The sequence below is a fragment of the Mastigoproctus giganteus genome, chromosome 10 (genome assembly GCF_048544385.1).
Source record: "Mastigoproctus giganteus isolate SK-2022 chromosome 10, ASM4854438v1, whole genome shotgun sequence".
In the NCBI taxonomy this organism is placed as follows: Eukaryota; Metazoa; Arthropoda; class Arachnida; order Uropygi; family Thelyphonidae; genus Mastigoproctus; species Mastigoproctus giganteus.
This window is the reverse complement of record NC_143584.1, coordinates 51,207,232-51,224,949: the sequence shown is the minus strand read 5'-3', so window position 1 is coordinate 51,224,949 and position 17,718 is coordinate 51,207,232. Positions and strand designations below refer to the sequence as shown.

General features: G+C 38.3%; 1 protein-coding gene across 2 annotated transcripts in view; it reads right to left on the bottom strand.

Annotated features, from left to right (window-relative positions):
* The window catches only part of LOC150079033 (twitchin-like), a 2,795,346-nt gene that overhangs the window by 2,653,189 nt on the left and 124,439 nt on the right, over positions 1–17,718 (bottom strand). The window contains exon 1 of one of the 2 annotated variants that reach the window (XM_090382360.1): positions 12,480–12,725. The exons of the other annotated variant lie outside the window; for it this stretch is intronic. Coding sequence (XP_090238486.1) covers positions 12,480–12,484 — 5 coding nt within the window. The 5' untranslated portion in view covers positions 12,485–12,725. Of the gene's footprint in view, positions 1–12,479; positions 12,726–17,718 lie in introns of those variants that run through there. 2 annotated transcript variants of the gene reach the window in all.

Genomic DNA, 17,718 nt, shown 5'->3' with positions numbered 1-17,718 from the left:
TCTGGAACTAGATAATTTCATATTTCTCCATATTCATTAACTAGCTGCTAATTTGAACTACCATGCAAAGAAAGACATCAACAAAATGCCTTGCACGACATGAAGAAAATGTACAAGGCTTAATGAAGCCACCGATTTTAATTACGAATTAATTATGAATATTGTTCTCGTGCCTATTGCAGTGATGCTTTCTTATTGTTGTGCCACTGGACACAATAATGCCAAGTATAATTTCGCCATTCTGCTCTCAATACACGCAACTTTGTCGTAAATAGAGAATATTAGTATTACATTACGAATATTCTTAATATTAATAATATTATTCGAAATAATTTAATATTCTGAATGATGTCACTATAATAATCTGTCTAAACATTAAGAAACTTTTCCTCCTGGTGATATTTATTCGACCTTGAGAATGGCGCGTGGTGGGGTAGCCAATGGGAGAAGAGGGGTGCAGGTCACGTGGGCGGGGCAATTACGTCACTACAAATGCACAGGTAAATAATTACACGGGCAACTTCCTAATTAGATATCGATCAGTGCGTTTCGACAGGTGTCTGGAATCCCTGACGTCTGATTTGTTAACATAACACAATGCCGTGACCTAGACTGGCAATGACCGATTCCAAGAGAAACGACGCCGTCAGGAGTCTTCACGGAAATATAGAGAGAAACATGCCAGAAGGTAACGAACTAATCAGAGAATAAGTTCACTGACGACGGCGCAAGTAAAAATCAACGCGACAAGAAGCGAGTAGCTAATATGGATGAAGAACAGGGCAAAACTCAGCAAACCGTTAAACGGCTCACACATAACGTAAGATCTTCACAAGATCCTGTTAACGAAGAAACCACTGAAGTATCATATTGCAATTTAGGTGATATAGTAGATAAATGTCAACATTGCGGCAGATTACCTTTTCACGGCGAACTCGAAAGATCCGCACATTCGTGTTGTCACAGAGGTAAAGCATGTCTGCTCTCGTCTGGATAGGTATCGATTATTATTAATCATTTTTAGTAATTATTATTAGGGGGTTTTTTTTTCACATTTTTTATATACAAAAGAATACCGAAGAAAACGGAAACCGAAAGTCCACGAAAGAATAATCCGATTTTGATCAAAAATAAGATGTTATTAAATTTTCAGGGAACTGGATTCAGTATTAAAAGAGATATGACGTTGATTGTGAACAAATTCTAGAGTTGAAACCATTCTCTAAAATTTTTCGAAAGTTTTTGATTACAGTTTATTGTATCCATTGATAAAACAACAAATTGCCCCATTATGTGCAACTGACCAACTTTCAGAGAGGACGGATAGTCGGCCTACGAGAAGGCAGAATGTTGTTCCACAGTACTGCTGAAGACACATCTCGTTCTTGGACGAGATCGATGTCGGACACGATGAGGACACATGTTCGAAGAATAGGCACACAGAACCGTCTAGAAGCACCGGCAAAAGACAAGGCTGGCGTATCCGGTGGATGTCTTTGGTGAACAGCAAGTCATGGCTGTTAACTCTCAGCCATGACTTGCTGACGTCATGGAAACATACATGACAGGGGACTGAGTCTATGCTGACGCTTGACTCGTCAAGTGTGTGAACTCAGACCTGCCAGAATGTCATCAAACTCCCAGAGTTGAAACTCCCCGCCATGACCTGCTGCTGCTGACGCCATTACAATGTGTGAGGCTCTCTCATTACACTCGATGCTGGACAAGTATGGGATTTAAGACCTCCTTCTTCGAGCCCGGGACTGGAGCAGAATGTCTCCAAACTACTGATCCAGTTCCCCAACTTCTACACCCGACCCTGACTGTGTTGGTCATGGAAGCATACGTTACGTGGGCTGATTATACGCTGACACCTGACTTGTCAAGTGTGGGATTCAAGACCTGCCAGTGCAGGTTATCCCCTGATGCAGGATATCATCAGGAGACATCACTTAACTTTTTTTCGATATCATTTAACTCCTGAATATCTGATCCCGGCCTTGACACTGCTAACGTCATATCTCGTCATGTCACGTTTATTTGTTTGCAGAGCTTTAGGCGCATCAACCAGACACAGACCGTAGACCGTATTGCACTGTACATATTATGTTCTATGGTCGATTTACCTGCTTGCTAGACGAAAAATCCAGGAGAAAAATATATACTACCCTCGCATGAGACCAACTCAGTCACGTTGTGAAAAAGACCAATAAAAATTCCTCACGTCATCGACAGGATTCGAACTCAGGTTTTTTCCTCCGGGTGTGGGGAAGACAGCGACTCTAATACCCATGTTACCCGCAATACGCTCGTGTATGGCCAAAAATGTTTTCTTTTCATGGACCGGACTCCAACTAATGCAGACAATTGTGTGCTAAAAATTCTTAGATTTATCCCTGCTGGGCCACTCCCGTGCTTGTCCCAGGTTTTCCTTCCCTGGATGAGACTGCTGTTGTAAGATTGGCCTAGTGGACGGTAGAGGCCCAAATCATATGCCCCCCCCCAACTATAAATCACGCTATTTTTGGGCTTTCCCCAGAACGCCCGGGCGCTTCTGGGGTTGGCCCTCGCCAGGACCCGCCCTACTGAACCTTGCCTGGCTCCCCATGTCGATGGACGGCAACTAAGGGATCGGCGATGTTCCACGGGCCTCAGGGCAAAGTGGCCATATGAAAAATATACCAACATAACCCAGCCACCACACACACACACCCTCACACATAATCTGACCTTTACACCCTCACACATAATCTGACCTTTACAAAGTACAAGTCACACAGAAACTATCGCGGAGTTGAAGAGAGCACCCGGTGCACAATATATAAGCTTCATTAGAAGAACTCTTTATTATATACAGAAGGCACATTGCTGTATACAACTCCTTTCACGGCTACAAGCCAGGGGTTTACATAAAAGAAATCACACAACATAATAAACGCACACACAAAAAAAAAAGCATTATGACTCCTGAAAGGTTTGAACACTGGGATGATGGATTCAAGGCAGTGATGAATAGGTATCCGGGAGCAGGTTCTAGTATAGTATAGTGTGTTCCGTGTGTTCGTGTCTAACGGCACCAGGGGGTTCCCCCATCTCCGCGTTGCTTTCATTGTAGGTGTACCAGTTCACTGGGAAAGCCAGAGATTTAAAAGTGTATGGATTTTGTAAGTGTAGTGTTGTGTATCGTTGTTCTTCTAGCCACTTAGCCGCTAGACCCCTGCTGGGGCCCAACGTTGTCCACACTATGCCTCGTGGAGGCAGACCAGGTACCCAGTAATTTTAAGTTTTCACTCTGGCAGGTCCTGCCACCTAATTTCCTGAGATTTCAGTGGCAAGGACCTAAAAAAAATAAAGAAATAATAATAATAAAAAAAATAGACTTAAGATGCATTTAGGGCTAAAGCCTCAAGCTGCGAGCAAATTTAGACTATGTATATATTAAGTGCAATAGCATCATTAATACACAGCCATTTCTGAATAAACAGAATATTTATAAGGTGGCATCGTTTTAAGTTACGGTATATCTCATATTGTGAATACCTTCACAATGAGTTGCCATGATATTGCACTACTTCGAATAAGCAACGCTTCACCTAAGGAAAAACTAATGTTACTTATTCTCAGATAGGTACCACCACCATATCTGAGAATAAGTAACATTAGTCTTCTCCTTAGGTGAAGTGTTGCTTATTCGAAGTAGTGCAATATCATGGCAACTCGTTGTGAAGGTATTCACAATATGAGATATACCGTTACTTAAAACGATGCCACCTTATAAATATTCTGTTTATTCAGAAATGGCTGTGTATTAATGATGCTATTGCACTTGATAAAAAAATAATAATAAATAAATAAATAATAATTTAATAGTATTGGGAAGTAGTCGCTGAAAGGTTAGGCCGAAAGGGGTTTTCGTATGCAGTCGAAATTTTGACAATTTTTTAAAATTTTGATATTGTATAGGGCGTTCGCTGGTGTTTAGGCAGAGTAGGGGGGAGAGACTGAAGACAGGAGGAAAAGTCAGAAATATGGAGCCAATACGGAAGGCGACCCCAGGTCAAAGTTTTAAATTTAAATTTAGACTGTGTGGGGTTACGCTGTGAAAGTGAACAGAGTAGGGGGGGGAGACTGAAGGCTGGGGGGGGGAAATAGGAAGTAAGGGGTCGATAGAGGAGGTGACCCTGTGGTCAGTGGGGCAGGCCCATGTCCCACCAGGAGGAAAAGGAGGGCGAGGAGGGGAAGAGACAGTGAAACCATCTCATCCCCTCCCCAGGGAAGTGGAAAGAAAGTACCATGCAAGAGAGCACAGGTATAGAATCTCCTGTGGCGTTGGCAGCAGAGCTGCAATGAGGTCAAGTCCATGGTAGGTCTTCTATTTAAGTTCTAATTCTTCTAAAGAGATGTCAACTTCTAGGGTTGTAGATCATTCCTGGGACAAGTCCCGTACCTGCAGTTCAGGTTGTTGAGGTTGCACTTTCCGCCTGTCATCAAGTTTTTCGGTTTTAATCTTCTCCCGTTTAAAGAGGAGAAATGCTGGTTGGTGATATGTTTTGTCTTTGCGCTATCATGGTCGAGTGGTATTTCCTCTTTTCCTCAGTGTATGGCAATTTGCACCCTTCTTCTCACGAAGAGGTCCTGGGCGAATCGTGGCAATGCTTTATAATCTTCTTCCGTTTCAAGGAGGAGAAATTCTTGTCCTCTTGGAAGATATCTCACTTTTGTAATTAGAATACATCTTAGGTCTTCGTAGATGGGACAGTCAAACATAAGATGGTTCCAGTCTTCTATTTCTCCACAAGTGCAATGTGGGTTGTCTGTGAGCAGGTTCTAGTGTCCTCTGACGTGGTCCTGGGAAGGAAGTCGACCGAGTACTTTCTGCCTATATTCCTTATCGACTGCGAATTTGCAGAGGTCGCCGTCCAACGACTGTATGTCTTGCAGCATTTGCACAGGTAGGAACCGATCAGATAGCTTTTACCGGTTTGGAATGGCCTATAGGATTGGATTAGCCTTAAGGGACCGGGATCCTCCATCCGCAGTTAGCCCAGAAATCTGATACTGAAATAATGCCGACCATCATTTTGATGGCAAAGACGAGTCTTCTCTAGTGAATGATGGCAGGAAGACGTCTGATGTTGAGAGCTGCTGCCATCTGGGTGGTCCTTGGTGCAGGGGGAAGCCGAAATTTCCATATGGCCCACATCAGTAGCCAGAATTCCCCCGCGAAAATCCGTCTAAGATGGGACGTAGCAGTTGAAGTCCAGACTTCGGCGCCATAGAGCATAACCGGATAAACACATGTCTTAATATATCTACACCCAATAGCCTATTCATGGACGTGCATTAGTTGTTGTTCCATCATCCACCGGAGTCGACAGAACTTTATTTGCAAGTGGTCTATGTGCGGTAGAAAGGAGAGCTTTTGATCAAAAATAACGCCCATACCTGTATGTTGTTGGACGGCAGAAATCGCGGATCCTCTTAAAATGGGTTGTACTATTGTTGGGCTCCGTTTGAGAGAGAAAGTCAACTGTTTTGACTTCTCAGGATTGATTGATTACACTATCGTATCCTAGTATCATCGTAAGGGGGCATGACGACCAGGTTCTTGAGTGTTTTTCTTTTAGATGAACCTAGGAACACTTACATGCATGGTTAAGGGGGAATATTCCCCATCTGCCTCTCCCCGAATATGCTTCATTATGCATTTCGCAATTGTTTGCTGGAAGTGGAGCTGCCATCCCGAGTCCCACTGAACTGTGCCTATCGCTCTTACTAAACGTTGTGAACGTCTTCTGTTCTATGCACGGGTCGACTGGAGGCTGGAATGGCGTTCAGTACTGTTTAGTGATGACAGCCGTTTCGGTCTCGGTGTGAGTGACAGATTACAGAAGACGCAGAGAGAGAGAGAGAGAGAGAATGAGCGAGCAAGCAGACTATATAAGGGTGAGATACATAGTGTAAACTCCCGTTGGGAAGAACAGTATGAAGCCCATTATTACGTTAAAACCACATAAACCCAGTGTGGTGATCATCCCATTATTGGCAAATATGGATAATACGATTTTACAACAGGATAATGCCTGTTCACGTACCGCCAACACCAGCAAATTGGCTCCTCAAATTATCAATATCCTCACACAACCTGCGAGATCACTTAGACGTATCCCCAGTCGAACGTGTCTGGGAGCCGACTGGAAGAACACGATCTAAATTTCGATACCTGCGCCTTCGATTCCGCAATTGACAGTTCAAATGGAACAGGTCTGGAACGGAAAACTGAAAAGATATCCAACACCTTAGATCGAATGCATATCAGAGTCAGAGCTGGTATTGAAGCACGTGGGAATCGTCACACCCGATATTAATTTAGCAATGTAAAAATTTTTTTTAGAAGCGTTCGCATATATGCGTATATAGTGGCTACTGTCTCTACCATGTCCGTATGTCCGTTCATCTTTTATCATGTAATAACTAGACTTCCCATGAATGGACTTCATGAAATTTTATATTTAGCTCTTTTAGAAAAAAAAACATTTTAGAGACATCCCAAATTTCATTTAAATCGGACAAACAGAAATCCGGCAATTATTATTATTTATTATTATTATTTTTATTTTTATTTTTTTTTTCATGCATATCACACTGAAAGTGAAGCAGTGTGTGCATAGTGTTAGGGAGAAGGTGCCTCCAGTGATTTCCCACATCTGCGCCATATGAACTCTGTGGAGACAAACAGTATCACTGCGAAAGCCAGAAAAAGTGTTGTGTTGTATGTGAAGTATTGTGTTGGGTTCTGTTGTGTGTTCTGGCTTTTGGCTGTAGGGCCCCCTGGTGGAACTCCACGTTGCCCTCCCCCCACACACCGCTAGAAGGTAGCCAGGCTGCTCATAATTCTCTGGCTGGTCTACGCCAGGGTCGCCTGAGCTTCCTGGACAGAGACAAAGTAAAAAATAAATAATAAATAAATAAAAAAAAATATACCGGTATATATAAAATAAAAATAATAAATAAATAATAAAAATAAATTTAAAAAAGAAAAAAAGTTGTTAGTGTGGGGAAAAAGAAGTCAAGTGGGGAAGGTAAAGTTAGAAGTACTGAAGGTGTAGAGGAAAGGCATCCCCAAGGGAGGATGGAGATGACTCCAGTAGGTGATTGGGGGTATGGGGTTAGGAGGATTGTCGCCCGCTGTGGCAGCATTCCGTTGGTTGGAAAATTCACGTAGTGCACAGAAGCGTTGAAGCAGTGTGATATGCATGAAACTGCATGCGCTGACTGGAGGAATGAATGAGCAGTACGGAAAATGAACAGAAAAGAAAATTCACGGTTCGCGTATATGACATAATTGCTTTTTGATTAAATCCTATTTTATATAAAGTTTTAAAAATATATATAAATCATGAATTATTATTATTTGCTTTTTAGCATTACCAGAGGCATATGATGCAAGAAAGCAAGCTTATGCAGCATCAGCCAAAAAAAAAAAAAAAAAAAAAAAATTTCCACTTCACCCCTCCGTTCGTTCGAAATACCTGTCCAGCTGAGCCTTAAATTTATTTAAGCTATCAACTTCCACAACGACAGATGGAAGTTTCTTCCAAGAATCAACTACCCGCTGGGTAAAGGCAAATTTCCGCACATCTATCCTACATTTGTCTTTCCTCAATTTGAATTTATGCCCTCTCAGGTGATTACTCTGAGCAAAAGGAAGAATCCCATCGGCATTGAGCATGCTCAAACCATTCAAGGCTTTATACACCTCTATCAGATCACCTCGCCGGTGCCTAGTCTCCAGACACTGTAATTTGAAAAACTTAAGCCTTTCTTCGTAAGAGCAACCCTTTGTTCCATTCACTAATCTTGTTGCCCTTCTCTGTACTTGTTCCAGCAGTTCTACATCCTTCTTGAAATGAGGCCTCCAGACCTGTATACAGTACTCAAGATGTGGCCTGACCATTGCCTTATACAAGGGAATAATCACCTCCTTATCCCTGCTAGAAACATTCCTGTATATCATTGACAAAACACCATGAGCTACTCTTGCAGACCATCTGCACTGCTCAGAGAACTTCATATCTGCCTGCACAATTACCCCCAGGTCCTTTTCATTCTCTACCACTGTCAGAGTAGTACCACAGAGTTGATACGTTGCTCTGGGGTTGCTGTTTCCCATATGTAGTACTTTACATTTGTCAATGTTAAACTTCATTTGCCCCCTCTCAGCCCATCTGCCCAACCTTTCCAGATCCTGTTGCAGCAGCATAGCGTCAGTAGTGTCCTTAACAACCCTGCCAACTTTGTATCGTCTGCAAACTTGGACATTAAGCTTGATATACCATCATCAATATCATTTATAAATACAGAAAACAATAATGGACCCAGCACTGAACCCTGAGGAACTCCACTAATAACATTAGTCCACGATGAGCAGTGTCCATTGATTACTACTCTCTGTCTTCTCCCCCCTCAAGCATCCCTTTATCCATAGCAGCAATTTGCCTCCAATGCCAACTGCTCCAATTTGTGCAGCAGTCTTCCATGTGCAACAGTATCAAAAGCCTTTCTAAGATCCAAATATACAATATCAAAGTTATTCCCTGCATCCAGTTCTTTTGTGACTGCATCACAGTATCCAATCAAATTGGTCAGGCAAGACTTTCCCTTAACTAAACCATGCTGTGTCCGAGCTATAACTGAAGTCTTGTCTAGATGATCCTGCAGTGCTTCTTTAATCAGTGCCTCCATTAATTTTCCTGGACAGAAGTTAAACTCACAGGTCTATAATTACTTGTGTCAGCCTTTGATCCTCCTTTGTGAATTGGGGTGACATTTGCACATGTCCAGCCTATGGGTACCTCCCCTGAGTCGAAGGAAGCTCTCATAATTATGGCTAAGGGTTTGTTTACTTCCTTTGCTGCCTCCTTTAATATAACTGGATAGATCCCATCCATCCCAGGTGCCTTTCTTGTGTTTATCTTCAACAATTTCTCCTCCACTTTACTCTCAGTTATTACAAGATTATCTAGCTTACTGCCAGAGTTGAATACACCACTGGCATTCCCCTCGCTGAATAACTCATGTGTGAATGTCGATGCAAAATATTCATTTAGTTTGTTAGCTACCTGAGCAGAATCACAACAGTTGCACCATCGATATCAAGTGTACCACCTGATTCATCCCCTTCCTTCTAGAGTTTATATAAGTAAAGAACTCTTTGCTGTTTTTCTTTGCATCCTTTGCCAAAAATATTTCGTAATCTGCCTTCGCCTGCCCAACCTCCTTTGTAACTTGGTTACAGAACAGCTTATATCTATCATAGGCTTCTGTGTCACATGTTAATTTATATGTATCCCATGCATTTTTGTTCTCTGCCATATGTCTCATTAGTTCATCTGACATCCATTTAGGCCTAAACCTTGAACAATATTTCTTAGTTGGTATGTAAAGCCTAGTAGCTTCCTAGTAGCTTCTTATACTAATCACAGAAAAAAACCTGAAATACTTTCTTTCAACTGCTATTAAAATCTAGGTTTATGTTTCAGAAAGAAATAACGTACATTACAGAAACAAACGTTCATTCCTATAATCTCTCTTAACATTATCACCAACGTTGGCCAATATTGGATCACTCTTTCATAGTGTACCGGATTTTGTTTCCTTTTGTGTGTGCGCACGAACGCACGCGCACACTCACACACACATATATACACACTATATTTTATTAATTTTAAATTTGCTTTATTTTTCCTACTTATTTTCTTTAAGATATTAATTTAAATTTAATTTTTGTGCGTGCGTACACAAAACGCGTTTTGTGCGTATATACGAAAACGTACACTCAAAGAAAACAAAATATCAAATAATACAAAAACGAGTAGTAATATTATAGCAGGGCAGAGGATGTATAAAGACAGTGAAATTTAAATATGAATAAGCTAGATCCAAAATTATGAAAAATAAAAATAAGTTTAAATATATTTTTTGTCAAGCATTTATATCCACACGCGTAAACACAATAATAATGTGCACGCCAGTTGTAAACGCCAATTTTTAATAGTTCTGAAATTTGGACGCAAGATTTATTACGATTCAGCTCGTACTTGTAATGGCTATTTTAACATTTTGTAAGTCTTTTTTAAATGTTTAAGAACAGGAATGCATTAAACTCAATTTTTAAAAGTCGACTCACGAATACTAACGGTGTTCCGCCCAATTCGAGCACTATCCTCCACTAATAAAAAAAAAAAAAAAAAAAAGAGCCGCCATTGTGAAGTGGAATACCATACTGACACAAGGCCAAAGCAGACAATGTGCCAAAAATTCCCAACCAACCATAACGAGCAGCAGGGCAAGAAGTATTACTACAACAATAGTTATCGCAGACTACTGCTACTGGACTGCGAATGATATTTACGTAAAATATATCTGAGATAATCCTGAAGTGATTAATACTGTATTAAGAGAATAGAGAAATTACTGTATCAAGAGAATAGAGAAATTAGTAAATTACCAAAAAAAAAAAAAAAAAGAGAGTGCTATGAAAAATAGCCTCTACGCTAACAAGCTGAAATAAATTTTATTTATTTATTTTTATTATTTTTTTGTGTGTGTTAAAATGTTTCAGGAATGTTCAAATATTTTTATTTTTATGTGCATGTTTCATTCATTACTAATACTTGGTAGAATATAAAGGTCATAAAAAAAAACTAATAACCTACAAAAAACGTTTATTTTCCCGATTAATTAAGGAGACGCCAAAACCCATTATGACAGCAAGGCCTGGCCTCAAAATTCACAGGAGCCCAGGTGTGAGAATTAATGCTGCGGGGAAAAGACAGCAAGGATGACTTCTCCTTGCCTGTACTGAGGGCCCTTTCCGGTCAGGGCACCTAATATGAATTGTACCCGTCACTTCTCCCCTCTCCACCTCCAAAGGTTCGAGTCTGCTGACAGCAGTGAATTCTGCTTGCAATTCAACCCACACCTTGGTGAAATATACCGAAATAAATGGGTTGCGATGAATGATTCAATGAACCAGTGCATTGGAATAATTCAAAATGATCGTTCTGATTTAAAAAAAAAATGTTTTTTGACTAAACCCATAAAGGTAAACTGAAAAGCAATTACATTTCGATAAACACACTGAAAAAGTTTTTTTTTTTTTTCTTTAACTAATAAAGTTCGACCATTTCCTTCCTTATGGAGAACTAGTTACAATTTTTCTATATGAAAACTTCCTCGTCGGATCAGGCATGGTGAGCTCGTTAACCCCACTCCCCTGACGTTTTTGGGCTGATAGGTAAAAAACTAGGTTTATGTTCCTCCACTGCCAGCAATTGAGGAAGGATACATGTGACTATTGTAAAAGTTCAGCGTAATATGTTATTGAAATATATGGCAAAAAGCTGATGTCCACGGACAGAGCTTCGAATTTTACTGGCTTGGGAAAAAAAAAAATTCTGGTTGGCCTTTCTAAATGTAACTTGTTTTTAGTGTACCGTTAAATTGGTTTTCTCACGATACATTTTTAAGCTAGAAAGTTCACTGTGAATTATCTTCTATAACGATGAAATGAAATTAGCTAAGTACTTGAGCCAGCAACAAATACAGTACTGAATTATCTTCAATGACGAAGTAAGCATATTTTTTGCAGAAGACTTAAAATTTATTTTTAAATTTGTTTAGTATATGGTGACTATCAATAGATTCCACTATGCCAAACATTAGTGATAAAAGAATATAACAGCTAAGTATCATATATTATATAAAAATCATTTCGCACAAGTCTATATTTAATGCAACTGTGAAACTGCAGTCATTCCATCCCCTCCCCCGTAACACCGGCTTTCATTTGCACCCACGAGTTCTCAATGATGCGCCAAATTCAAATTTGCACAGAAACTGCAGAACTTTAACCTTCTACCCTAAAGTAGGAACTCCACCGTCAATATCTCACCACATCCAATACTTCATCCAGCACTTTTCCTCAACTCATGGGTCATTAAAGAATTTGAAGTGGACCCCCGAAACGTTTTAGAGGCAGGTTAGAAATATATAAGTAAATAATCATTTATCCCGAAACGTTTTAGAGGCAGGTTAGAAATATATAAGTAAATAATCATTTATCGATTGTTAATTTTATATGTGAATTATATGACTGACAAAATGGATCATAAAATATTTCTGGAAGTTTCTCAGGCAGTATTATTAAAAAAAATGAGACGTTGCTATAGATAATTCAGCATACAATACATAATCTTAATAAATACTGATATTTGGAACAGTTTTTGAAAGACAGTCGGAACTGTGCATTAGCACAAACTATATAACGAAAAATTTTTAAAAATATTATGAAACTGAGCATTTATTACTGAAAACATCCCATAAAATATTTAATATCCTTAAAAATTAGTATTTTATCCCTTGGGAACAAAAAAAAAAAAGAAGAGAAATTTAGGGAGAAAACAGAGAGTATTTACCCCATATCGTTGGTGATGGAGCACCCAGTAATCCACTTGATATTATAATCCTAAAGTACTATGAAATACTTGAACTTTGACACATTCCAAAAAAAAACCCCTCAGTTTGTTTATTGTTAGAACAAACCAAAGGTAACTTTTCTTAAAGCACAGTAAGGAAACTTGCGAAAAAACCGACCAAAGCCGGAGACGCTGTAGGCCTAAGCTTCTCCCCAACAAAATTTTCCCCAAATACAGCCCCTACACATTAGTGTAGTGCTTAAAGACTACACTTTACTTAATAGTAGGCGACAGTTTGCAACAGTATCCAAATATGGAGGGCAATTTTCGTGGGTCAGCACCAGATGGCGCTCTCGCGTTTACCGTCTGAAAGATATATTCGGTGTATCCTACGGAACGTATATTTTGAAAGTAATTTTGATACACGTTTAAGAGAAACACTTACGTAAGTGCTGTATTTTAAGACTGGGGAAATGACGCAAAAACTGAGAATGCTAAATCGAACTTACTAAGCAACTTTCTCCTAGAAGATGGCTATTCTGTTTCTTCCCCCCTTTCCTCCCCTTCCTCCCTCCCTCCCACAGATAACCGCTCAGATGACTAGTCTGCAAGTATGACTAAAATAGTACTGCCAAGTAGGAACTTCGTTCTCTTTACTTCCTCTGCATCTTTCGTAGCAAAGCGAATGTCTCCTGAAAGGTTACGCAATAATTCAAACAAATGGAAGATAACTTAATTGCTTTCCTACTTCACGCTGAAGGCCATTTAAGATTTAAAGATTTTTCTTGCACATCAGAACGTAAAATACCACTAAATATGATGAAGAAAAATCAAATAAGCGGAAATGACGAGAAGAATCTCAAATATTTCAAAAATAAGTAAAATTCAAATTTTAAAGTTTAACAGAGTATTTAAACTGGATATTTTCTGAACGCAAATTTGCTAGTTCGGAGCACAATGGCGACTCAATTTTGTTACAAATTATCAAAATACTGAATAATCAGTTATTAAAATAGGTATGAGTCACATCTGAATAGAAACTGGAAGTTTACGCGCAGGAAATAATAGTGCAAAACGACACAAACTAATCCATGAGAAAAATTACCGTTGTCAACAGGTTCATGGCATCATACCAAAAGAAATAAAACAACAATGCAAACAATCAACTCTGCCAAACCAAAGGGCTCACAATTTAAATTTAAAATGGCGATTAATGAGGTCGAAGCAACATAAAACATTGAAATCAGGGGGGGGTTAACCAGGGAAGCGCGCCTCCTTAAAGGAAGTGAGAGTGGGATCCATGAGAATGAGATTTACCAGAACGGTGGGCTTTTTTTTTTTTTTTTTTGCTACACTTTTCAAGCCGTTATTATGGGAATAATATAACTTTAAAAGGCAAATTCTATACAAGAATAAATTTTACTATTTTTTGAAAGGCCCTTAAATTTAATTGAATTTACAATTTTTGTGAGGCAGGGAAAAATTGGAGGAGAAGTGGCTGCCCAAAAAAGGTTAAGAACCCCCTGTTTAAATGAATCCACCGTAAAGGGAATTTTCTTGAAATTAAAATGCTTATTGAATCAAATATTCAAATATTCTCTGTAACTGGGCTGGCTGTAGTACTGAGGTTAGGGTTACCATCCGTCCTCTTTTAACCGGATTTATCCGGATTTTTTGTCTAAAATTTTTGCCCGGGTGGATTTTTATTAATTTGTCTAAATGTCCGGATTTTTATATTATACGCCATTTTTTTTATGCAAGCTCGACGAAACTACCGAGTTACGTTATACAGAATCTTTTTCGGAATAGGAGACGATTCTTCAATTCGAATTTCTGTATTGAAAATTATACGGAAGACCCCGACGACGCTCAGTTTAGTGCATTGAGATTGTTACCAACCCACGCCTGCTTCAGAATTTACGCACATATAAATTTTATATAGTCTAGCAATACAATATTTTGGTTTAGAAAGTAGATAACGCGTGAAGATCAGATGGTGTGCTAGAAAAATATATATAAATTACAGGAATTCCAGCATGTAAAATAAATATTGACAGTTAGAGGGACTGTTTTCTCTAGAAATTGATTGCAGCGTATGAAAACGTGGATTTGAGCTATGTGCACACCAAATTGATCGAAAGTTGCGTATTGTCGACTAAATTTGGTATACTTATCAACGATCCAATCAAGAGACAGACACTAGTTTATTTAATACCAAAGTTTACCTTATTTTAAAATACTGTTTTTCACTTTAATTACAAAAATATTTATTATCCATCTTTATACTAGGTACTTTTCTGCAATTACGTTAGTTAAGTTGTGAATGTAAAACATAACCTAACCGTAATAAAATTTATGCTTCACTACTTACAATAAAAAATATTTATTATTATTTCAATTATAAAAAATTAATATTATAAAGACTATACTTCCCCTAAAATGCCTAAAAGGAAGTGCATGTTTACAGAAGAGATGAAAAACAAATTTCCATGTTTTGTATCTGGCCGAGAAGAATGGGAAGCTGAATGTAAAGTTTGCAGAATGGGGACATATGTTTCAGTAGCCAATAAAGGGATTGGTGATTTGAAGCATCACATTGAAACTGAGAAGCACGAGAAAGCAGTTCAAGGTGAGGCCTCTTCGGGAAAGGTTACAGATTTTTTTGTCAAAGCTGTCGGTAAAATATTATTATTATTATTATTAGCCATATGGTGCAAGGAAGCCCGAGGCTTATGCTGCACCAGACAAAAAAAAAAAAAATTCCCAAGTTACCCTGAGATATCTTTATATCTCAGGGTAACTTGGGAGACAGAGAGAGAGAGAGAGAGAGAGAGAGAGAGAGAGAGAGAGAGAGAGAGTGATGATGATATGATGATATCCCATATTCACCAGATGTGAGCCCCTGGGGGAAATAGAATATAATCTGGCTGCTGCAGAGGGTATCTTTGCTTTTCACACTGTTAAACATCATAGTAGTTACAAATCAATGGATTGCACAACTGTCATGTTAAAAAATGTATTTTTTGATTCTGAGATAGCAAAAAGATTTTCCTGCGCCAGAACCAAGACAGAAGCCATTGTAAACTTTGTACTTGCAAAGTAACATTCTCTTAATGTTACTGTAAAAACTTTAAAATAAAATAAAATTGCATACTGTGGGGTCTCAACTGATGGAAGTAATCATGGTTCTGAAAAAATCTTCCCATTAATTATTCAGTATTTTGATATAAATGAAGGAGGGTTACAAACAGAATTAATTAAATTACAGAAGATACCTAATGAGACTGCAGATACCATTTCTACGTATGTTAAAGAAACACTTGAAAAAATGGTTTGTGTGAAAAATGTATTGCATTCACTGGGTACAATTGCAATACAATGTTTGGAGGACTGAGACGAAATGAAGAAGGGAATAATGTCTTTAAATTAAAGAAATTGTTGCATAACAAGACTTTGATTGGAGTCGGCTGCCCTGCACATAGAATGCCGCAGAACTTTGGGAAGTTGATGTAGAGAACATTGTTTTTAAAATTTACCAGTATTTTCATAATTATACAGTCCGGACTGAAGAGCTTAAGGAATACTGTGAGTTTGTTGAGATTGAATATAGACAGCTCCTTCCTCACAGCAAGACGAGATGGCTTTCATTATTTCCAAGCATCACAAGGCTCATAGATATGTTTCCAGCTTTACAGGCTTATTTTCTGTCCCAAGAAAAACCTCCCATTGTGATTAAAAGGTTCTTTGAAAATGGATTTAGTGAGATTCATCTTTGGTTCATGCAATCACTTATGAGTGTATTCCATACACACATACAACGAATTGAAAGGGAAAGTAACTCAGCTGCAGAAGTGCTAGATGTCTTAGTCTCAGTGAAAGAAATTATCTCGAAACGGATGGATCACAACTTCATGCCATTAAGAGTAAAGGAAATGCTATACAAAAAACATGATGAAGGACTTGTACTTGAATGTGAAAAATTTTCTAGTGATACAAAAAATCTGTATAGAAATTGAATGGAATATTTAGATAAGTAGCTTCACCAGGAATCCATTTCCTGTTTTATGTGGATGAAAACGGATGCAGTACCAAGCTGGAACGATGAAGAATATTCTATTTCCTACTTGATTGACAAAGGGGTAACAATTGATGATGTTAAGTGTTTTGACCAATTTAACAATTTGAAGAAATTTTTTGAGGGTCAAATGAATAATAAAGACTTTAAAAACATGCTTATACAAATATTTTAGTAATTCAAAAAATATTGAATTCCATTCAGAATTGTTGAAAATTGCCCAGTTTTTCTTTGCAATTCCTCCTCACAATGCAAATGTACAGAGAGAGAGTATTCTCTCTAATGCAAAGTCAGTGGACGAAAGAAAGGAATAGGTTAAATGTCAATTCTGTAAAAGGTATTTTGTTTTTGCAGTACAATTTCAAACATATGTCATGCGTTGATTTTTACACATATTTGAGAGACAATCCAGAGCTATTGAAAGAAATAATTTCTCGAGACAAATATGAATGTACTAATCCTAAACATCAGTAAATGTGGTTTACATTGTCTTTATTTTATTATTTGCATAATATATTTGTACTCTTTTCTGTTCTCTTTTTTAATCCAAGATGAACTTTTTGTCCTCTTTTATTCGTCCCAAAACATGTAAATGTCCTCTTTTTATGAGTGCAGAAGATGGTAACCCCAACTGAGGTAGTGTATTGGGATGCAGCTTAGCACACTACGAAATCTATCCCGTACACTGTCATCAAAAATGAAACGCGTCCACTGTTAAATTCCTTTGCAGATATATCGACTGCAATGAAGCAGTTGAACTCCTTGAACCGCATCGGAGCATAATTGGATATAATATTATATTATAATAAATATAATATTATATTATATTATATTTACTTTCTAGTATTTATGGAAAAGAAGTTTCTGTAGCATTTAGCCAAAACACAATTACTGCTGGACCTCATTTGGGTGTATCAGTGTCTGTGTGCGCATGTAAGAGAGACAAAGTTTAAAATTCGGTTGATATTCACAGTTGGCTGATTATTTTAAAATTTAAACTAAGATGTTTTAAAGTAAATGCAGACGTAGCTAAAACCATGAGGCATATAGCAGGCTTCCAATTATCTGGCTTGGTCAGGAAATAAATTTCTCCGAATAATCAAAACCCCGATAATCCACAAAATAAAAATAATAAATAAAAAAACTTAAAACGTAAACTTATTT